The sequence below is a fragment of the Malania oleifera genome, chromosome 8 (assembly GCF_029873635.1).
Source record: "Malania oleifera isolate guangnan ecotype guangnan chromosome 8, ASM2987363v1, whole genome shotgun sequence".
NCBI lineage: Eukaryota > Viridiplantae > Streptophyta > Magnoliopsida > Santalales > Ximeniaceae > Malania > Malania oleifera.
This window is the reverse complement of record NC_080424.1, coordinates 103,490,729-103,513,867: the sequence shown is the minus strand read 5'-3', so window position 1 is coordinate 103,513,867 and position 23,139 is coordinate 103,490,729. Positions and strand designations below refer to the sequence as shown.

At 36.0% G+C, this 23,139-nt stretch overlaps 2 protein-coding genes and 1 long non-coding RNA gene across 3 annotated transcripts; 2 read left to right on the top strand and 1 right to left on the bottom strand.

Annotated features, from left to right (window-relative positions):
* Positions 1–252: 252 nt before the first annotated feature.
* LOC131161445 (endoplasmin homolog) lies at positions 253–7,096 on the top strand. The gene is made up of 15 exons (XM_058117195.1): positions 253–403; positions 1,098–1,218; positions 1,303–1,456; positions 1,542–1,622; positions 1,768–1,879; positions 1,978–2,104; positions 2,186–2,324; positions 3,948–4,065; positions 4,207–4,436; positions 4,570–4,785; positions 4,885–5,050; positions 5,212–5,350; positions 5,443–5,593; positions 5,756–6,160; positions 6,561–7,096. Exons 1-15 carry the CDS (start codon positions 337–339, stop codon positions 6,831–6,833), a joined length of 2,499 nt encoding a protein of 832 aa, XP_057973178.1. The 5' UTR covers positions 253–336; the 3' UTR covers positions 6,834–7,096.
* A 2,462-nt stretch (positions 7,097–9,558) lies between these two features.
* On the top strand, positions 9,559–15,256 carry LOC131161444 (uncharacterized). Its single transcript, XR_009138462.1, has 2 exons — positions 9,559–11,462; positions 14,983–15,256. It is a non-coding gene; the product is annotated as an uncharacterized LOC131161444 (long non-coding RNA).
* A 3,618-nt stretch (positions 15,257–18,874) lies between these two features.
* Positions 18,875–21,424, bottom strand: LOC131161443 (thaumatin-like protein 1). The gene is made up of 3 exons (XM_058117194.1): positions 21,215–21,424; positions 20,418–21,090; positions 18,875–19,399 (listed from the first exon to the last, which is right to left on the bottom strand). Exons 1-3 carry the CDS (start codon positions 21,291–21,293, stop codon positions 19,177–19,179), a joined length of 975 nt encoding a protein of 324 aa, XP_057973177.1. The 5' UTR covers positions 21,294–21,424; the 3' UTR covers positions 18,875–19,176.
* Positions 21,425–23,139: the final 1,715 nt, after the last annotated feature.

The window sequence follows — 23,139 nt, the reverse complement described above, 5'->3', positions numbered from 1 at the left end:
GTGCAGAGGACGTGGTTGCTTCCGCACCCGAGCGAAGCCAGTGTTTCCCAAGTCGTCCCGCGGAGTCGTCCACGCACAACTCGATTTATCCACGTCATGGGGACGACCTCTGCCAATAAAATTCCGCCACGTTTTAGGAAACGCATGGAAACCGTTCGATCGTCCAGGACGGCAATTTCGGGCCAATCTAACAGTCAATATCTACGCAGTGCAGGTCACGTCGGATCCAGGAGGCCCGTAACAACTTCGTGGGTGTCTATATAACCCGTGAGTTAGGGATAAAACAAACCGATCAAGTTTTCAGTGGGGGAAGCTACTAGAAACAGCTGCGCGACGATGAGGAAGTGGACGATCTCTTCCGCTCTGCTTCTCCTATGTCTTCTCTCTCTTCTTCCCGATCAAGGTACGCTAGGGTTTCTTCGCGCATGTTCGAACATTTTCCTTTTCGTCCATTGAATTTGTATCTGCTACTAGGATTTGTAGAATTAGGTTATGCGTGAGATCGGATGTTCTCAGTTGTTGAATCTATCTTGCGTTCGGATTCTAGAAAATATGAAATGCGAATGGATCGAGATTTTGAAGAACATAATTCGACACTTAGACCTAGAAAATAAGCTTCTTCAGTTGGTTCTTCGCAGTGCATTTTCTTTTTCTGCTTGCTTTAGTTCAGCGGTGTTATTCATGTTTTGGATATCAAATCTAAATTAGAGCGGATATTCAATATTTAATACTCTATTTCTCGATTTTTAGATACATTTAATATTCTGTTTTTTTATTCTGTTCCCCTAACTTGACTGAGGGTCGGGTTAGTGCTTCCGATACTGAAAATGGAGTTAGGATGCTGCGTTTTGAGTCTCGTTCATTATTTTTGATTTGATTGTGGTGGTTGTGGATCTTGAGTCTAGTTCTATCGTCAACCTCGCAATGTTCTTTGTTTTTTGTTCGGAGATATTTTTGGTGTAGGTCGATTTCTATTTATTTGGTGGAATCAGAATTTGCATTTTTTTTTAATGACAAAATAGAATTGGCATATTAGTATTTACATTAAGAATCATAAGTTGAGATTGACGTCACTTCTGCGTTACATTGGTCTTTAGGGCGGAAATTGCACGCTAATGCTGAAGGTAATTCCGATGAAGTTGCAAATCCACCAAAGGTTGAAGAGAAGATCGGTGCTGTTCCAAATGGATTATCCACAGACTCTGATGTCGCTAAGAGGTCCCTAAATTAAGCGGCTTTTTAACACTTTCACTTCTTCCTGAACATTTGGAATCTGAAACATGTGTCCTTGTACTGTTGCAGGGAAGCAGAGTCCATGTCCAAGAGGTCTCTCCGCAGCAATGCAGAGAAGTTTGAGTTTCAGGCGGAAGTGTCTAGGCTCATGGATATTCTTATTAACTCTCTTTACAGCAACAAAGACATTTTCTTGAGGGAGCTCATCTCTAATGCTTCCGACGTAAGCAACTTCTTTTAAAACGTAGGCAACTTCTGTGCTGTCTCACAAAGGTGACTAATTCAGTGGCATTTTCTTTGAATTTCAGGCACTAGACAAGATTAGGTTCCTTTCTCTCACTGACAATGATATTCTGGGTGAAGGTGAAAGCTCAAAGCTTGATATCCAGGTATGTAATTGATGGCACTAGTAGATTGCAAGTTCACGCAATCCTGAATGTAGAATGTATATATATTTTGACTGCTGTATAATGTCCTGCAAATTAGTGTCTGATTAACTGCGCAAAATTTTTATGAGGTTTATGAAAATTGCAGATTAAATTAGACAAAGAAAAGAAAATCCTTTCAATCCGAGATAAAGGTATAGGGATGACAAAGGAGGATCTGATTAAGAACTTGGGAACCATTGCAAAATCTGGAACTTCAGGTATCTTCATCATTTGATGACAGAAGCTCAATGAACTTTCCATCTTTCTATAAAATTGAGTGTGAGAAAGAATTCATCTGATGTATTATTTTATGCAGCTTTTGTAGAGAAAATGCAGACAGGTGGAGATCTTAACCTTATTGGGCAGTTTGGTGTTGGGTTCTACTCCGTCTATCTTGTTGCTGACTATGTTGAAGTCATTAGCAAGCATAATGATGACAAACAGTAAGCCTTTTGAATTGTTTTTTATTTTTCTTTAAAATTTCCATCTTCATTTTGACTAATGTAAAAATGTCTCGTTACTAGGTATGTATGGGAGTCAAAGGCCGATGGATCATTTGCAGTTTCTGAGGATGTATGGAATGAGCCATTAGGTCGTGGAACAGAAATCAAATTGCATCTTAGAGATGAAGCTGGAGAATACTTGGAAGAAACCAAATTAAAAGTGGGTATATCAAATATTTAATTTGTTTTTGTTAGTAGTTGCAATTGCAATTTTCTGTTACTTCTAATAATTTAATTACTACTGTAGCTCTTTATGTTACCTAGTTCACGAACACTGTTGCTAGAATGAATGAATATCACATGCATATGTTTTCAGGTCATCATTAAGTATCATTTAGCATCACCTTTCAAAATGTGTGTGCGTGTTTTTTTTTTTAATGCACCTTTACTAGCCACCTTTATTATTAATTTTTCTCCTGATTAAACTCTTTTTATGCATCAATAAGGATTTGGGTTTTTATTCAGTGTGAGAGGGATTAAGGGTGAACACTGGAAGCGCTGACACGTACCGGTGGCCATTATAATGGAGAGAGAAAGGAGAATAAGGGATTGGAATTTTCTGTCAGTCTGAGAGAGATTAAGGGTGAATTCTGGAAGCTCAGACAATAATCAGTGTCCATTGAAATGGGGAGGGAAAGGAGATTGAGAGATTTGGGTTTTCTGTCAGTGTGAGAGGGATTAAGAGTGAATGCTGGGAGAGCAGACGCTCACCAGTGGCCATTAAAAATGGAGAGGGAAAGGAAAATATGCTGTTGACAGAAAGGGAATAGAAGCAAAAGCAGTTAGCGCAGACACTCTCCGATGGCTATTGAAAATAGAGGAGGGAAGGGAAATGTGTTGGGGACATGAAGGGCTGTGAGATAGAAAAGTGAGAGACGGGCAGGGGTAATGTCCCTACTGCAACATAATGCATTTCGGATTCCAATTCTGATTTAAACCCTAAATGCTTATATTTATAGTCACCAGATGGTCCAGATAGGCCAAATAATTTTTGAAAGAAATCTAAATAGGTGTTACTATTCTTAAATAAATTAAGGTTTCTAGTCTAATAAAATCTAAAAATGAAAGAAAATGTGTTTGAAAAGTCAAATCGGACTATTATTTTGCTGAGTTATTGCTGTGCTGTTGATTCTTCTCTTACATATTTGTCTGTTGCCTGTGTTGGATTATTTGGACTTGCAATTTTTTTATGATGAAGTGTGGTAGAAATGGAAGAAGTAGAAATGTGTGCGTGTGTGTGTTCTAAAATTATTTATTAACTGCCACAAATAAACCTTGGTAGCTTATTTTGTTTAATGTTGACCTTGATCTCTGACCATGTTTTTTGCCTCTTCATTGTTACAAATTGCATAATCTTCATGTTTAACTTTTATTTATTTGGACATTAAAAGTCCAATATCTTCTATGCCCTATGTTTTCTTGATCTGTCAAATGCTGATACGAATTTATGATCCTTGAGTTTTCTTTGGAATTGACTATGTTACTTTAGAACCATCCTATCATAAAGGAGATAAAAAATCTGAATTCTGCATGCATTTTTAAAATGCTTTTCGTTTCTAATTGAAGCTGAATTACAATACTACAACAATGTGCATTACCATGATGCTTATATGGGGTTTGATATTATACCAAACAGATTAATTTTATACTGTTGGAAGGGGGGGGAGGGGACCTTGAGGTCGTCAACTGTTGGGGATTGACTAGAAGATGTCTTATATTCCAAAGATTGTTATAAGTGATTCAGTTGTAAGTCTTACATTTATTCCATGTTTGTTTATTGTAGAATCTAGTGAGGAAATATTCGGAATTTATCAATTTCCCCATATATATCTGGGCAAGCAAAGAAGTGGAAGTCGAGCTTCCTGCAGATGAAGATGAGTCAAATGAGGAAGAGGAAAAACGTATGCATTAATCCACAAGCTATATGAGCTCTTATTTTTTAGCTGATACATCACAATTTGCTAAGCACAATCCAGTGTGTTGTAATGACATGTGTTCCAATTACTCTTCATGATTTTCTTGTGCTCAATTCACTATTTCAGCTGAAAGCAGCTCTTCCGAGGAAGAAGGGGAAGATGAAGATGAAGATGAAGATGCCGAGAAAGGGGAAGATGAAGATGAAGATGCTGAGAAGAAAGGGCCTAAGATAAAGAAGGTGAAGGAAACAAGTTACGACTGGGAGCTTTTGAATGACGTGAAGGCTATATGGTTACGGAATCCAAAGGAGGTGACAGATGAAGAGTACACAAAATTCTACCACACTCTAGCAAAGGTAAATGGGCTTGCCCCATCATTTCGTTAAGCTCACGTTGCATTTGGTTGAGCAGAATGTTTTGGTGAAAGTTTTTAAACTTTCTGACACTGTTTTATTTATTTGATGTATTTATTTCTTTTTTGTTCAAAAGGACTTTGGTGATGAGAAGCCTTTTGCTTGGAGTCACTTTTCAGCTGAAGGTGATGTTGAGTTCAAGGCTGTTTTGTTTGTGCCTCCTAAGGCTCCTCATGATCTGTATGAGAGTTATTACAACACCAACAAGTCCAACTTGAAGTTGTATGTAAGACGAGTCTTCATCTCAGATGAATTTGATGATCTTCTACCAAAGTATCTAAGCTTTTTGAAGGTGATAAAAATATTTGAGGCTCCCTGAATTTTGGTTCTTTTGAAGACAGTTGAATAATTCGGGTTAGGCCTTAGCTCTTAAGAATTGATATTTTGGCAGGGTCTTGTTGATTCTGACACATTGCCACTTAATGTATCACGAGAAATGCTTCAACAACACAGCAGTTTGAAGACAATCAAGAAGAAACTCATCCGAAAGGCCCTCGATATGATTCGTAAAATTGCTGATGAGGATCCTGATGAGTCTAGTGACAAGGACAAGAAAGGTATTGTGTAGATACCATGATGAGAAGTTCATTGTCTTTTAAAGCATGACCACTTTTCGATGTGCTGTTGATTTTTTATTTTGGTTTTTTTTGTGAATGTTTTCTGTTAATTGTTGCTAATTTTCCCTTTTAACTGATGTTGAATATCAATGGTGAGGCAGATGTTGAAAAATCAGGCGATGATGAGAAAAGAGGTCAATATGCAAAGTTCTGGAATGAGTTTGGCAAGTCCATCAAGCTTGGCATAATTGAAGATGCAACAAACAGGAACCGTTTGGCAAAACTTCTCAGATTTGAGAGGTATTTGCATGATTTAATCCTTCATTATATTTCTGGTTGCATTGCATAGCATTCTGGTTATGATTTATTTGTTGCTACTCTCATCATTACAGCACAAAGTCTGGTGGGAAATTAGCTTCACTAGATCAGTACATTTCAAGAATGAAGCCAGGCCAAAAGGATATCTTCTACATTACTGGGACCAGCAAGGAACAACTGGAGAAGTCTCCATTCCTCGAGAGGCTCACAAAGAAAAATTATGAGGTACAGTTAATAATTTTTTTGCCTTTTGCACATTCTCTTGGATAGTATTGTTTTTAAAGGGCCTTTAGGCCTTTCTCTGTCATTCTCTCCGCAAACAAAATCCTCTATTTTGACAATTTTGGTCTTTGAGCTTGTGCTTATGTTTGAGTTGTGCTGCTGCAGGTTATTTTCTTCACAGATCCAGTGGATGAGTACCTGATGCAATACTTAATGGATTATGAAGACAAAAAATTCCAAAACGTTTCCAAGGAAGGCTTGAAACTTGGGAAGGACTCAAAAGACAAAGACCTTAAAGAGTCATTTAAGGAACTGACCAAATGGTGGAAGGGTGCTCTTGCAAGTGAGAATGTGGATGATGTGAAAATCAGCAGCCGATTGGCTGATACCCCTTGTGTGGTTGTGACGTCCAAGTATGGTTGGAGTGCAAACATGGAGAGGATCATGCAATCACAGACTCTGTCAGATGCTAGCAAGCAGGCATATATGCGAGGCAAAAGGGTGCTTGAGATCAACCCTAGACATCCAATCATCAAGGAACTTCGGGAGAGAGTGGCATTGAACCCTGAGGTACTTGTCCTTTTTGTCATCTTTCTCGCAAGCAGTGGGATTTATAAATTTTCAAAATCTAAATGCGCAGTTCTCATGCTCATGCCCATTGCATTTTTGACTTAGATCCTATGATATATTTAATTTTGTTATTTTACTACTGAAATGAAGTTTTAAACTTGTATTAAACTGAAAATCAAAAGTTCTGAGTGCCATAATGAAAATTTAATAGAATGACCGCAGTTGGACCTGGCTCTGTTAGTTTTTGTTGGCAATTTTAATTCCTTTTGTATCACGTGAAGTTCATCAGTAACAGTTTCAAAATAGTAGTTATTCCCTGCCAACCCAAAACATTCATCCATTATGCAATTTCTCAAAGAGTAGCCGTCTCTTGACACGAGAATCAACTTTTGCCTTTCAGGAGGAGAATGTAAAGCACACAGCACAGCTCATGTACCAAACAGCTCTCATGGAAAGTGGCTTCATGCTCCCTGACCCTAAGGATTTTGCATCCCGGATCTATAGCTCAGTGAAGTCCAGTCTTAACATCAGTCCTGAGGTTGCAGTCGAAGAGGAGGAGGATGTAGAAGAAGCAGAGGTAGAAAATGAAACAAAAGACACAGACACAACATCAACTCCAGAGGGCGAAACGGGTAGTGTAACAGATGATGCAGATGCCAAGGATGAGTTGTAGATTTTGCCTACACGGTTATTAATCTTTACACCTGTGGGATTATTTTTTTTTTTCTGTATTCCAGTCCAATGAGAGAATCCAGAAATGTAATGCTGCATCCTTTTGTGTTTGGTGTTTGTGAGAGGAGGATGGATCCAAAGACATGGGAGATTGTTAGATTGATCCGGAAGGGGGTCACTGTAATCGGTCATCAGGATTTTGCTTCATGCACCAAAGTAATTAGTTGTTGCAAGGATAATGTTATTTAGTACGCTCTACTCCAATCATGGTTTTTTGTCATTTTTGAACACTTAATATGTGCTCGTCTGTTTGATGCCTGGTGGGCAAGGGCTAATCTGATGGAAAATGTTTTGTTCTGAAAGTGGAATCAGGGCTTTATAGCTATGCTCATGCGTGCAGTAATTCTCGTTAGAAAGAAACTCGGGACATCACATGGCAAGATTTGGGTTAAGGTTTTCTTCAGTGATTCTTTCTTTCATTTTTTCCTCTCAAGTAAATTAGAGAGAATATAAAGAATGGGAAAACGCGGTTGAGGCAGCCATTTGGGTAATTTATAAAATAGGCTAGATGACACCTTAGTAAGGAGTGAGATAATGTTATGGTGAGGTGGAAGAAATTTGAGATAATGTTGGTGGTGAGGTGGAAGAAATTTAAATGGGAGGAATTGGATAAGCTTTTAATTGCTGGATAATATTTTTTGTAGATCTTAGGTGTAAAATTGTCGAGTCTGAATGAATTTTACTCTCTAGTGTTGCTCTCTATATCATGTTCTTTTGGTCGAACTCTTCCATTTGTAAAATTTTCTTCCTGTTTCTTTTCCTTCAGTTGGTGCTTCTTCTTTTCTCATCTCTCTGGGAATCTCCATACCATTCAGTCATTTCAATCGCCCGTCTCATTGATTTTTCCTGTAACCATTTTTGAAATCTTAGGGCTACACCGAGCATCAAATGTCTCTCGTTCAAACTCTCATTTAATTTTATAGGGCTTCTTTAAATTCCAGAAAATATTACTCTGCAGTTCAGAATTTGTTTATTTGGTTTCATAGAAAATGTAGATATGCTATATGTAAATCTCATTGCAAATTCTCTTTATTTATTTATTTTTTTTATGGGTAATGCTGGATTTAAGTAATGAATAATTGGATTGTTTTTGTGTATACCCGGCATTTGAATTGCTCAATTTGATTAATCTGTTCACAGGGTTCTGCACTATGTATCTCTCTCTGAGATTTTTGGTTCATTGCGACGTGGGGACTGTTTAGGATTTTTTAAAAAAATAGCCCTATTCAATTTGTGAGAAGTTCTTTTTGATTGAATTGTTTGTTTGGTGGTTTTAGAGATTTCTTGTTTATTGGGATTTTGAGGGTAAAAGATAACCTTCCCTGAGGTTTGAGAGTCTCTCCTGAGATTTCAAAAATTTTATTAACCTCCTGTGGTTTGTCAAAAGATGTGGACCTCTCTCCATATTTGAAGAAAGATGTGACCAAGAATGGGGTGAAACTGTTCTAAAAAAAAGACGTCTTTTTGGTCAAATATTAGGAGAGGTCAGTGACTTTTTAAAATCTTTAGGAAGGTCTTATGTCTTTTTCTTGAACCTATAGGTCAATATCTTTTGGCCGGATTTTGATTCATTATTATGAGTTTCTACGCTCCTTGTGCCCGTCAATCTCTGGTTGTATAGTTGGCCCGAATCATTTTTTCATCTTGATTTGGTTATGGTTAGGGTGATAGGGGAAAAAAAGAATCCAGTATTCCAAAGTTTGAGACTAACTGAGTCTGCTAACCAAAATTCATTGCTAGCAGTTCTCCCTCTCTTGGTTCTTGATTTAAATTTGTGTTTTTTTAGCATTTCTGTTTCTATAAACTTCAGCTGAACTTTTTTTCTTTTCTTGATTTTTGTTTTCTAAAAATCTAAATCCACTGCTTAAGTTTATATTTGAAAAGTGTTCCATATGCACATGCAGCAGACAAGCCATTAGATACTAAGCTACAAAAACTTAAAACATGGTGTGGCAGTGGGCTGAGAGAGTCGCATCAAGAAAAAAAAAATCCCACAGTCCTTAAAATATGTGATTGAACAAATAGATTTGACAATAGGTTGGTGGAGAGTTGAGACAAACTTCTTTCACACTACTTCTTCAAGGAGATGACGAGCTAACAGGTATGACAAATCTGCAATCTTTATTTATTTAAGTGTTTATATTATGTTTTATTAATTCATTTTGCCATTAACATAGGACCAAGTATTTATACATTTAGTGGGAGAATATTTCTCAAATTTGTCTTATAGATAGAAATTTTTGTGATTAAATTTAGCCATATTTACCTTCATTGTTCTAATATGTGGTTACCACAAGAGAGATTAGCATCAATTGTAATTGAGCAACACACCGACATGGAAGGGCACGTTAATACCATTGGTTAAAAACTCATTATATTAATCACACCAAATACATGAGCACTTATTCTTCTGTCCCTTATCAATTATCAATGTGACTCTAGCCCCATGTTTGGAATGTTGAACTTGGATTTGTGCTGATTTAGATGAAAATCAGTATAATTTTATATTACATTTTATCCAAATTCACACAAATCCAAATCTACGGTCCAAATTCCAAGCTTCCAAACGTGGGGTAAGTATTATTTGTTGTCCCAAGATTGATGGAAAGAATAGAGATGAAAAATCTCAGTCAATTGTGTTATTATTGTGTTTTCTATAGGCAGTTGGCCTTCGTAAAGGAGGTCGAAAGGTATCCCTATGGGCATAGCAGATCATGCAGATGCTCACTAGAAATTGTTCAGGGAGATTCATCACCTCCTCTTGTGAATGTGATTGGCATGTAATAGTTGTGGTAGAGTGGCTGTCTTTTCACGTCCAATGTAGCATACACTTTCAAATCCCATTGCAACACACAGATTGACGTAGTTTTTTTGTTTTCTCTTCTAGTTAATGAATTGCTTAAGTGGAGTCATTGGGCAAATTTGGAGCATCAAATACTATTGTTCTAGGTGTTGGTTTTGAATACTTGAATCTACAATTGGAGTCAAAAGGGTTTCCAATGGATACATTGTTGATGGTCCATAATCCATTCTGGTCTAGCAGTTTAATTTTTTAAAATTTCTTTTAAAATCTTTTTCACCTAATTTCCTTCAATTTGAAGTCTTTTCTGTCAATAAGTTCGATTCTTTCACACACACACACACACAAATAGAGTCTCTCTCTCTCTCTCTCTCTCTCTCTCTCTCTCTCTCATTTTGGTAGTTCTCCCTTTTGGGAGAATCGGTCAGAGATTTTCCAAGTTTGATTCCATTTTTTGATTTGAATTTAAAAGATAAGGTAGAATTATAGTGATTTTTTTGTGAATTACCAGAAATATAATGATTTATTGAATTTAAAAGATTACTTGGATCATTTTTTTGATTTGAATTTAAAATATAGTGATTTGAATTATTTGTTCTTGGTTACTGAAAATACTTGGAGATCACACAATACATGCCAAATTGATAAATGTAGGAAAGACATGTGCATGTAGATTATGCACCCTCTTGTTATGGTGTTATGATGTCTGAGTCCTATTGTGATTTGCATTGGGAGAGAAAAGTATAGGAGATTTATTCCAGAACCTGCTACCATCTGACCCAAATTTACTGAATTCCTGGGCATGCATAAGCCATAAACCTTTCGAAAAGAAATTGATCCGAAGAAACCATTTTCTTATGCAAATTAATTAAATACCTTTTTGAAGAATTTCTGGATGCTAAGATTGAAGAGGGTCAACTGATTGCAGCAGCTGATTAACAAGTAGCTTCCAAAATGGGAAGAGTACTTGAAGCTGCTAATGATCAATCTTGCAAGAATTAAACATGAAAAGAAGACAACATGAACCATAAGCTTGACGATGCAACAACATCACTACTGCAACGTAAACGATAAGATTGACATTGAAAGGTGTGGCACAAAACCCAAGCCAAACAGTGATTTGCTGTTCCCTACCAGTATCACACTCAATGAGACGAAGTACTCATTATGCTCTCAACTCATGGAAATGCATATTGCGGAAATCCCAATCTTGGAAAATGGAATATCGAAAATCACAAACTATGAAAAGCTGCTTATTGCCTCAATGAGTTCGTCGTTGATGTTGTAATTTATTCGTCTCCCCGCAACCAATGAGATATGGGAGGTTGTGTCGAAAACCTTCTATGATGGATCAGATGAAACCAGTATCTTTGAATTGAACCAGAGATCTTTTTCTACCACACAAAATGGTCGATCAATATCAACATACTATAATGAACTTGTTGTTATTTTTCAGGAAATCGATCACAAGACTATCTCTCAGGAAGGAACAGTTGAAGGGGTGGTCCAGTTGCGTTCTACGATGCCTAGGCTTCAGGTTCATATTTTTTCTGAGTGGACTTGACTCTGAATTTGGTCAGGTCCGTGGAGAAATCTTATGAAAAGACCCAAAACTTGATTTGAAGAGAGAATATCAACAAAGACAGACAATAGGAGGCTTGTCCAATCTCTGAGAGCTCGGCTATACTGGCCAACCAAACTTGAGAAGGGCCATCGTCTGGCTCGTCGAAGAATTGAAATAATCAATCAACTGGAAAGTTTGGCTGCCTGGTATGTACCCATTTTGGTGAAACTAGCCATTCGAAATAGTGATGTTATGAAATCATATGTGACGCCATGTTTTTGTTGTTGTTGTTGTGTTTTTTTTTTTAAATAGTCATATACTTCCGATACCCTATTAATAATCAACCAGATAACCCAGGCCCAAGGTGGGGTACCGGGGATCCACTTGTCCATATTCATATTCTAACTGTGCAGCGGAAAACATAATACACCTACACTTTATATACAATACCATGGTACTAAAAACTCCAAAAATATACATACAAACATACCCCCCCAGTCCCAAAATAAAACATACCCTGAACTATAGAAATTTGAGTCTCCGCTATCTCGGAGCTCGCTCAACCTGGCGTTCTGGACTTCTTGAAATGTTTAAAAATCCTTGGGGTGAGACATCTCTTAGTAAGCGGGAATAAATTATTATCAGTGTGTGACAAATGAGTTTTAGTGTATCATATCATGTTCGTATAAAAGTTAACTTAACTGAGAAATCATAGAAATTGTACTCATATTCATATATATATATATGAATATATCATTAACCAACCGGGTTCTCATTTCCACCACTTAGTATACATAATAATATCTTTCCAAAAGTTTTCATTTCTCATAAATAAGCTCAAACTCATTAGTATCCATGTGTAAATAACACATCTCGTCTGTAACTCGTGGTTGTTCATCATATTTCATCATGTTTGTGTATATCTCATCATGTCTGTGTATATCTCATTTTAACATATCAATGAAATTCGCGTCTATATATATATAACATTTCATCATATTTGATAAAACTAGTCTGTTTATATCTCATTTCAATATATTTGTATTAAACATATCTGTATATAACTCATATCATTATATCAATGTAAAGCATATTTGTACATATCTCATATCAACATATCTATTTAAAACATATCTGTTTTTATCTCAACATAAATCACGTCTCATCATATAATATATTCACATATTCATTTTGCAATAATCAAAATCCTTTCTCATGTCACACAAGTTTTTCAGTAATATTTAACAATATAATAATTATCGAGTAAAACATAAGATAGTTCCAAAACTATTATTTCTTATTTGCTCGATAAGTCAGAATATCACATATAATATTTTCATATCATACTTTAATTTAATCAATTAATTTTCAAAAATTCCTGACATAATTTAATTCCTCTTACCTGTTTATTGAGAATGTGTTTGCAAGGATCCTAAAACAACGTCCGTGGCATTCGCACAAATCCCTGTATTCACATGCCTAGGTTTAATTAGCTCTACCCCGAAATTATAATTATTTTAACATTTCCTAACCCTACGTACTCCAATTAACCGGTTAGATTCTAACAAAACATGGGTATGAACCACTTCACATATTTAAATTTAATTTCTAACATATGTAAAAGCACTAATATGATCAAACCCCCGTAGTTAAATCTAATTTCAAAATATTTCCAGAAATATAATTTAATCAAATCTTGCAGTTTAATTAAATCACAACAATATTTCCAAAAATCTAATATAATCAAATACTACAATTTAATCGGTTAATTTTTAAAATAATAAATATAATTTATACTCCTCATCTTAACTTTGGAGTGGTGTATAAGATCCCCAAATCAAAAATATGCTCTGATTAACTTGCTTAGAATCGAAGTCGGGACCTCGTGGTGGTGTCTAATCGTCGATTCGGCTAAAGATTTGAGAGAAATTGAGGAGAGAGATAAACTTTACCTTATCCTAGGAGTGGTGCCTACGATGCCATAATCACGAATCCACTCGTTCTAGGGAACGTTGTAGGCAGATTTTCAGGAATAGGTAAGGGGAATAGATTATGTCAGATTTATCTTAAATTTGAACCGATTAAACTTGAGTAAATGGACTCGTGAATGTTGTATATGATTTTCTCAATGATTCAGGCAAATGAAATTGACAGATTTGATTATTATACGTATTTGGGGAAAACCAAAGTGAGTAGGTTAATCATTTTCGTTTCCCGAAAAATATATATATTTTGAGTGAAATAAAATTATGGAAATGATTAGACCTAGTTTTCAGCAAAAATATATTTTTCCCGGGCAATTTATCGTATTATGAATTAATGTTCAAATTGTGTGACATGAGTATGATTTATTTTTATTGCATAATTGAATCTAATGATTTTTATGGTATTATATAATGAGAATGTTGTTTTATACTGATTATGAAAATATTGGGAATGCGGTGGAAATGTGAAATGACGGTTTTATACCGAGCTGTGAAATGTGAAATGATGGTTTTACACCGAGTTGTGAAATGATGACTTTATGCCAAGTTGTGAAATGACGATTTTATACCTGGTTATGAATGATTAGAAATACTGATATGAGATGTATGTTGAGAAAATGAGATCATGATACTGTTCTTATTACTTAAATTGCATTATATTATTTAAGAACCCTGAGGATCAGATGTAATGAGAACACGGTATCGTAGCTAGTAAATGAGTTAGTGCAGGCACACCGTTCTAAGAAGTATTGGTAATGGAAAGTCAATTTGGCCACTAAGAGTTGTTGTACCCTCTGGAGTAGGTTGTGGTAGGCAAATCGGACTTGCAGACAAGGTATTTTGACTTAACTTGGTGGTAGGCCAACCAAAGCTAAGTCCAGTCTTCGGACTGCACAACCTGATCATGAGAGTCATACATGATGTTGTTTGTCCAAAAGGGGGTTTCTTCTACGCATATATGTGAATTTATGTAAATAGTGTTATTTATTGTGCCTATTTATATTATGAAGGAAATGTGTATTTTCAACTGTATAGGTGTGAGTTATATTTTACAAATGTCATATTGGTAAGATAAAGTAAATTAATGAATGTATTTGATTTCACTAAAACACATGTTAGTCACACACTAATAATAATCTTTTTCGTCTTACTGAGAAGTGCTCACCTCAATAATCAACTTTTTAGGGCCTATAGGAAATCGAGTTTAGGAGCTTCAAAGAGGAACTTAGACGATCTCGCTGAGGGTGAGTGTTGGTGGGACATTGGTATGTTTATATTAGATGTTTTGGGTTTTCTGGGTTGTAATATGAACTTTGGGTATGGTGGATGTAATGGTTGTGAGGTAGTACTCCGGTATGTATGGAGTGGATGGTCTTTTTGCTTCTGATGTGCGCATTTAAATTATGTTAGGGAAATAATGTACTCGCGACCCCTATTTGGGTTTTGGTTGTCACAATTGTGGTATCAGAGGTATCGTATTATTATATGTCAATAAATGTATTATTGTTATTATGTTAAGTGAGATTTTGGGGCGTAACACCTCTCCTATTACTGGAGAGGGATCTGTCATCTTATCAAACACTCTCACATTAGATACAATCCTTTTTGTTCCATCCCTTGAATAAAATGTTTTGTTTGTTAGCCAAATTACCTCCATTCTTGCTTGCATTGTAACTTTTTGGCCCTTATTTTGTGTTTTTTACGACATTCTAACTCGAAAGATTCTTGGTTATGGTGTTAGGAAGGGCAAACTCTACTACTTGGAGTTGACATAAAATTGGGGATCGAAATTTGGTCAAGCGAATCTAACTAGTATCGAAGACAAAGCTCGAGCAACTACATGGCTGTGGCATCGAAGACTAGGACATCTTACTTTTGGTTATCTTAGAAAATTACAACCACATTTTTTTCAGTTATGAACGATTTGGATTTTTATTGTGAGATTTGCGAACTGGCTAAGAGCCATCATATTTCTTATTTACCAAGTCTGAATAAAAGTTCAGAACCTTTTGTGGTTATTCACTCTGATGTTTGGGGTACTGCAAAAATCTCTTCTATTTCTAAAGCTCGTTACTTTGTTACATTTATTGATGAATGCATTGGAATGACTTGGGTGTTTATGCTTCACAAAAAAAGTGAGGTAGGTACAACATTTTAGGAATTTTATAATATGGTGGGCACTTCGTTCCAAAAGCATATTTGTGTTCTGCAATCCAACAACAGTACTGAGTTTGTAGATGCATCTTTTGGCAATTTTCTAAGACAACATGGGATTCATCATCAGACCTCTTGCACCTATACTTCGTAGCAAAATGGATTGACAGAGAGGAAGAATAGACAACTTTAGGAAGTGGTTTGTGCCTCTCTCTTTGGCATGAACATGCCTCGGTTCTATTGAGGAGAAGTTGTGAAATTTGCTGCTTACCTCATTATTCGAATACCTTCTCGAGTGATAGACTTTCAAACCCCCCCAACAGATGCATTGCAAGATCCCAAATGTACGAAGTCAATGAACGAAGAAATGGAGGCTCTGCAAAAGAATGCCACTTGGGAACTTGTTCCATTACCCAAAGGAAAGAATACAATTGGATGTAGATGGGTGTTCGCGGGGAAACTCAATGCAGATGGCAGTATTGATAGATATAAAGCAAGGTTAATTGAAAAGGGGTATACATAAAGGTATGGGGTGGATTATCAAGAGACTTTTGCACCGACAGCCAAGATCAATACAATTCGCATTCTCATATCTATGGCAGAAAATCGAGATTGGCTTCTACAACAATTTGATGTTAAAAATGCTTTTCTTAATGGAGATTTAGAGGAAGAGGTCTAAATGGAGTTGCCACCCTGAGTTAAACGTAGCTCTTCGTGTAGAAGTGAAGTTTGTAAATTGAAGAAGTAATTGTATGGGCTAAAACAGTCACCTAGAGCTTGGTTTGGGAGGTTCTCTTCTACAATGAAAGCATTTGGTTATAAGGAAAGTAATTCAGACCACACTTTGTTTATAAAACACGAAGAAGGGAAGGTAACAACTTTAATCATGTATGCTGATGATATAGTTTTGATAGGATATGACTCCTACGAAATGAAAGTTTTATAGGAGTATTTGGCTGCTAAATTCGAAACGAAGGATTTGGGGCAGCTTAAATATTTCTTGGGGATTAGGGTAGCAAGATCAAAACAGGGGATTTTCCTTTCGCAACGAAAATATGTGCTAGATCTTTTAAACGAAATTGGAATGCTTGCTTGCAAACCAGTAGAAATGCCCATAGAAATGAATCATAAGCTAGGACTTTTTCCAAATCAAGTTCCAATAGACAAGGGTCGTTATAAGCGATTAGCTGGGAGATTAATCTATTTGTCACACACAAGGCCGGATATAACTTATGTTGTAAACATCATTAATCAGTTCATGCGTGCACCAAGTAAAGATCATATAAATGCGGTATATCGAATTTTAAGATGCTTGAAGAGTGCTTCGGGAAAAGGTTTTTTGTTCTAAAAAAATGGTGTCTCTAGCATTGAAGAATACACAGATTTTAATTGGGCAGGTGATGAAACAACCATAAGGTCCATATATGGTTATTTTAATTTCGTGGAAGGTAATTTTGTCACTTGGAGAAGCAAGAAGTAGGTGGTCATGACAAGATCAAGTGCATAAGTTGAATTTTGAGGTATGACTCATGGTATATGCGAATTGTTGTGGATTAGGAGTGTTAAAAAAGATTTGAAGATTGAATATGCAAAACCAATGAATCTTCATTGTAATAATAAGGCGGCCATTGAGATTACACAGAATCCTATATAACATAATCAAACCAAACATGTTGAAATTGATTGTTATTTCATCAAGAAAAACCTAGATAAAAAGATTATACAAATTGTGGATTAGTTAGCCACACCACTTGCGTTATATAATTAAGGACTACTGATAATGTTGAGCTCAGGCCAAATGCAACCTTCCCTAATCCTTACCTTACTCTTTATTTTTATTTATTTACAAATTGTTAGATGGTTTGATAAAAAGATAGTCCATACAAATCTACTAAGGATAGACTGTTCGAGGAGAACGGGCAGAGATTGTTGATGAACGGGTCAAATCCCAAGAGACACAACTTTTGGGATATGACTACTAACTCTTTGATACTTTTATTCCATTGTAAGCTGATTTAGGCATTGGAGGGTTGTGAATTATCCTTTTGTTTAATTTTGTGTTTTAGATCGAGCCTAGGAGAACTAAAAACACTTCGTAAGGGGATCAACTCGACCTAATGAATTTTTGTATCAACAATTTGCCTTGTTTATGGGAATCCTTTGAGCAAAAAGCAAGCTATGGCGAGTCTGCTAGTGGCATGAATGGCACATGGGATTCCCTCAATGTAGAAGGGGGCATCGACATTAGCTATCTCGACCAGTCAAGAAAACCTTGTAGTGGAGATCCTAGCCTTATGAACGGAGAATATAGTTGGCGAAATTATGAGCAACAACAAGAAAGAAGTTGTCGAATTGACCTTGCATAGTAAGAGGATAAAGCCATCTAAGATTGGGAGAAGGCCAATCATGGATCTCTATGTTGCCTCGTAACTCAACTCCTATATTATATATGAGCGAGGAGCCAACAAGATGGTTGTGAAATTGACATCTAATCTTGATGAGGTTAGACTGAGGAGTTGCGACATTCTTTAAAATGTTATATAGTACATCCACCATTTTGCATGTAGTGAGGGTGATTGTTATGCAAAATGTGTTTGAGATTATGAAGTCATCAGTGAAGTAAGACCCATAGATTGTACATTAAAATGAGTTGGAAGCAAAGAGATGGACAAGAACAAGTTTGTTAGGTGGGTAAAGTGAAAGACATTAGATACTGATAAGCAAATTAATGATAAATCCTATCAAAAACATTAAGGCAGTCTCAAATTGATGACGATGACATTAGAGTCCTGACCAATTAGAAATTTTAAACTATTCTAACCATGTATTTAATGAGGAAATGTCATTGTGACTAAAGTTTTGGCTTGAATGCTCTATCAATTAACTTAATTGATTCCTACATTAAGTTAATAAGTCAATTTGACGAGGGATTTAATGTTTTATTTTCAATATTGAGGATTGTTTGTGTTATCCCATTTGCTTTCATCTACCTTGATTGTATGTTGGTGTTATCAGATGATATTTTCGGAATACCTAATTTGTTTTTTTGGTAGTAAAAAAGTGAAAAGGAGAAAAGTATGTTTGACACTGCCCTTGAAGGATTGTACGCATCTTTTTGACATTGTAATAAATAGAAGTTATAAAACATAAAATTTCTTTTCTAAATTTATTATCTAATTAAAAATGTCATGCATAATATAAATATATAACCTAATAATAAAACCACTCAATGCAGGAAAATAAATGACAGGAAAAAAAAAAAAAAAAGACAGGACAAAGGGAAAGGAAAAGGAAAAGGAAAGATGATGAGAACATGGCCTGTCATTGACACCATGATTCCTTCCCTCATTGCGGCTAAGAAGAAAAAGAGACAGAGAAAAAGAAACTGGCAAGCTTGGAATTCCAGCAAAGTGAGCTTTTCCTTTCCATGAGTGCATGGGAGCCCACTAACCAAACGCTGTCCTCACGTTCGCATCAAATTAAGCAAAGTAAAATTTTCTCTTCATTCCAAATGAGCTACACCCACTTCCAAAAAAGTTTCCTCGTCTTTCCAATCAATTGCTTCACAACAATTTCTTACAGGTTCTTTAAAAAATCTAAATTTCAAAAAAAAAAGTACCAAGTATAAACATAAATATTGCATGAAATTTCTGTACAGGTGGCGTGGAAAACGGGGCTCTACACTCAGATCTCGAAGTCGTCAGCTGCAGCTAGCTAGCCTTCCTCAATTTGCAAAACCCTAGTCGCCATTAAAGGCTCACGAAGCAGAGAGAGAGAGAGACTATAAGAGGATGAGACAGGAAATTGCAGAAGCAATGGTGAAGGCGGAGAATGGGAGGAGCGTAGATGAGTCTCCGGTGGCGAAGTTCGGTAACGACGAAGAGGAGCTGCTGTTGCCCGCAGCCATTAACGGGGTCTGCCCCGAACCCGACCCGGATCCGGACCCTACTGCCGTTCCTCCTGCGGTTGCTGTCACCGGAGACGAATCTCTTGAAGATTTCCGGCTGTTCAAAAAAATAAAAAAGCAGGAGAGTTAAGAGAAATATATTAATAAAAAATGTATTAATTAAGTAAAGGAGGTTTTTTTGTATAGTAAATAATGCATGCCCGAATAAAGTGAATATAATTTTTTTTTTGTCCAAGCGGCGCCAAAGGATACTAAGATTAGTAAATTAATTGGGTATTATTAAAAATCCAGAGTGGAAGTGTGGAACAAATGATGAGTAAATGAATGGAGGAAAACAATGATCACATAAACGGCCGAAACAAATTAAGATAATCTGATTAATGATTGATTTAAGGAGGATTAAGGTTAGATGGGGCGTCCCTCCCCACCAACAAACTAACGACTGGCTCATCCCTTGCGTTCAAAGCCACCTCGCCCCCGCCCCCTCCAACTATGTCAATAATAATAATAATAATAATAATAATAATAATTATATATATTTATATTTATATTTATATTTATATGAGTCATATATAGAGCACAAAATTTAAAACTAAATTGGTAATTTCAAATTTCAAGATATTTTTTAAACTAAACTGAGCCAATTTTCATAAAAAGCTGCGTTTGAATAAATTTTATTTTTAATATATACAATTAGACAAAAGATTTTATTTGAGAAAAAAATATAATTATTTTTTATTTTTTACTGTATTTTTCTCTATATCAAATACTATTAGGAATAAAATTTTGTTTTAAAATTTTCTATTTTTTAAAAATAAACATTAGTTATTTAGAAGATTAAAATTTTATTCATTAATTTATATTTTATATATATATATATATATTATTTTTCTTAAATAAACAAATATAAAATATTTATATATTTTTTAATCTTTATGTTAGTCCATCTTGGTTAATCTCTTTCTCCTAGTAATTTCCTAGTAACATAATATAATATAATGTAACAAGGAAGAAATTGATAACAGTGGGAGCTTCCAAATGAAGATGAAAAATTAAGCATTAATTAGTAGTGAAAATCAAACCATCCTTAATTTTAATTAATAATAATTACCCACCTTGTAACAGAAGGGCAGAAGGTAATCGTATAATCTGCTCCAGTACACGTAAACGTACTCGTAGGATCATCGTATGCGTAGCTATACGACCTCGGACAAGCCGACTTAAACATCTGCGCGTACACCGACGGCCTGCAGGTGGCGGGTGAACCGTACGCGCCGCTGCAACAGAACTCCGGCTTCCCAAACGCCTCGCAAGCGCTCTTGCAAGCCTCCCCGTACCCGACCCGCAGCTCCTCCGGGCACTGCCGGTTCAAGTCCGTCGCGCAACCAGTGGACGCGCACGCTCCCGACCCGCCGCTCGCTTCCACCAGCATTGGCAAATTGTACCCGTCCACCAAACTCACGTCGTAGAAGTCTTGGGTGCCCGACCCGATCGTGAACTCCGCCAGTGTCGCCGGGAGGCTCCCTCCTGCTCCGTTGCACTCCACCTGGCCGGAGCCGCAATCGCCGGTGGCGCATCTCCCCTGACCAGAACCAGCATCGAAGTTGCAACCGGTTCTGCCCCAGAAGCGGCCGGACCAGGGGGGCGGAGCCTGGGAGGAGCGAGAGCCGCCTGAACGGAGCTCGAAACCGGTGGTATCCAACCCGGCAGTCCCGGCATTGGGTTGAATGCCGGGCCACACGGTGTAGTCGCACCTGTTGATGAAGGTAAATGTAGTCCCTGAAATACCTGCGGTATGGAATATCAATTGAAACAAATTAAAAATGTACTGAAACAAATTGCATTAATCATAATTACATTAATATAATTTGCAGAATTTAAAAGTCGAACATTTATATAGTCAATAAATTACCTCTGGTACTGGATAGAAGAAAGATGAGAATAAGAATGACGTAAAAGGAGGGAGAGGTAATGGAGAAGATTAGATCCATTTGTCTTCACTGTGATAATTCTTAAAATTGGCGATCAGCTATTTTATTCTGTGAAGAAGAAGAAGAAGAAGAAGAGTGAGAATGAAGGCGGGGAAAGAGAGATGACGAATTCGGAAATGGTGGATAATTCTGTTTGAGAGCTATACTACACCTTTATTTATAGTGTGGTGAATTAATGGAAGCTGTGTGGGAGGCTGCGTATAATAATAATAATAATATGTTGCTTTATGTAATTGGGATGATGCCACGTGCACGTCAACTTCCGCAGCAGCCGCTTGCCGTGAGCGGAATTGAGAAGGACTGTTCACTAAAATATTTTTTATGCATATAAACAATTATATATTAACGCATTAAAATCCAAATGTGGAAAATCTCTTGTCATGATATTTGAGTTTCAGATCTTCAATTAGATTTAGAAGGATTATGAAGTGTAATTTAATATTGTATTGAATTTTATTTAAACGTATTTTGATGAATTTTTGATAAATTTAATTAGGATGTCAACTTAAATTAAATACAATTACAAGATTTTACAAAATAAATAAAGAAAAATTGCCAACCTCTCGGATCTCGTATCCCGAGATTTTTCAAACACACACATAGAAATAGGCCATTAATTATTTAGGAACGATCTATTTTAATATATATGCACATAATTAAAGAGCAAGCGAATTAAATTATTTTAGGAAAATAAATAAAAATGATATGTTAAATTTAGAAAATTTAGAAAATATATTCAAATTTCACAAAAAGGAAAATAGATAGGCCGAATGTATACACCGAAACTAACATGATTTTACCGTGTATAAAAAATTGATTAATTTAATTAAATATATAGACAACAAAATCATAATAAATTCAATATATACTATTCAATGTATCTAATAATTTTTAAACCTTTTTTTTTTTTTTTTTATAATTAAATAGTTGTGATGAGAATCTTTCAATCAATCATTTGAGCAACCAAGTATCGGCGTTCAGCCAATTTCGCCATATGCACCAAAACCTTTATGCATGAACAGCCCTTACGTGTTCCAAATAGACTGCTTTCAGAATCTTCAATCAATATATGGCGTGGCCTTTTTTGTTTGATGTGGCTCTCATATATCCTACGTACCTTATTCCTCTATGCACTCACATAGATTTCTGTCAAATCTGTGCTCTGACTACTTTCAATTTTTTTATTCTCCACAAATATGCTAAGACTTAAATTTGAATTAGCATACGGACTACTTCAACATACCCTTTTAAACATCAATCAAGGCATTGCAGTATATAATTTACGAGCATATAAGAAGCATTTTTAGTCTTACAATTACCTTGATCGGGTCTGATAATGGAATTTTTTCTTTTGAAGGACTGTATCATCCTATCGCTATATTTACACTGCTTTAACAATGGGGGAGCTCGATCTAAACTTGCTTAATTCAAAAGAATAAAAATCAAGAATAGATGTAATGAGCTCTATGTTTGTTTGGGCAGCTAGGACTCCCGTTTTGAGTAAATATATTTGGTTCGTACAAGTGAAAAGCTTAGTCGAAGTTGTCCACTAGACGGACTTATTAATTCTTTATGAAATTTAACATTTTAACGATTCTATTTCATTCTTTATTACTAAACAAAATATAAATCATAAAAATTAATTAAAAATTAGGTGAAGAATCATACATAAATGGATTCAAGGAAAGGACACGTGAGCTGTCTGACGGTGCTAATTATTTTTTGAGAGTGGGGTTTTGTTTGGATCTAAGTAAGTTCATTTAATCGAGAGAGAGAGAGAGAGAGAGAGAGGGGGGGGGGGGCATCACTTCAAAGGTCAAAGCAAAAGAGGGGTTGGGAATTGGGA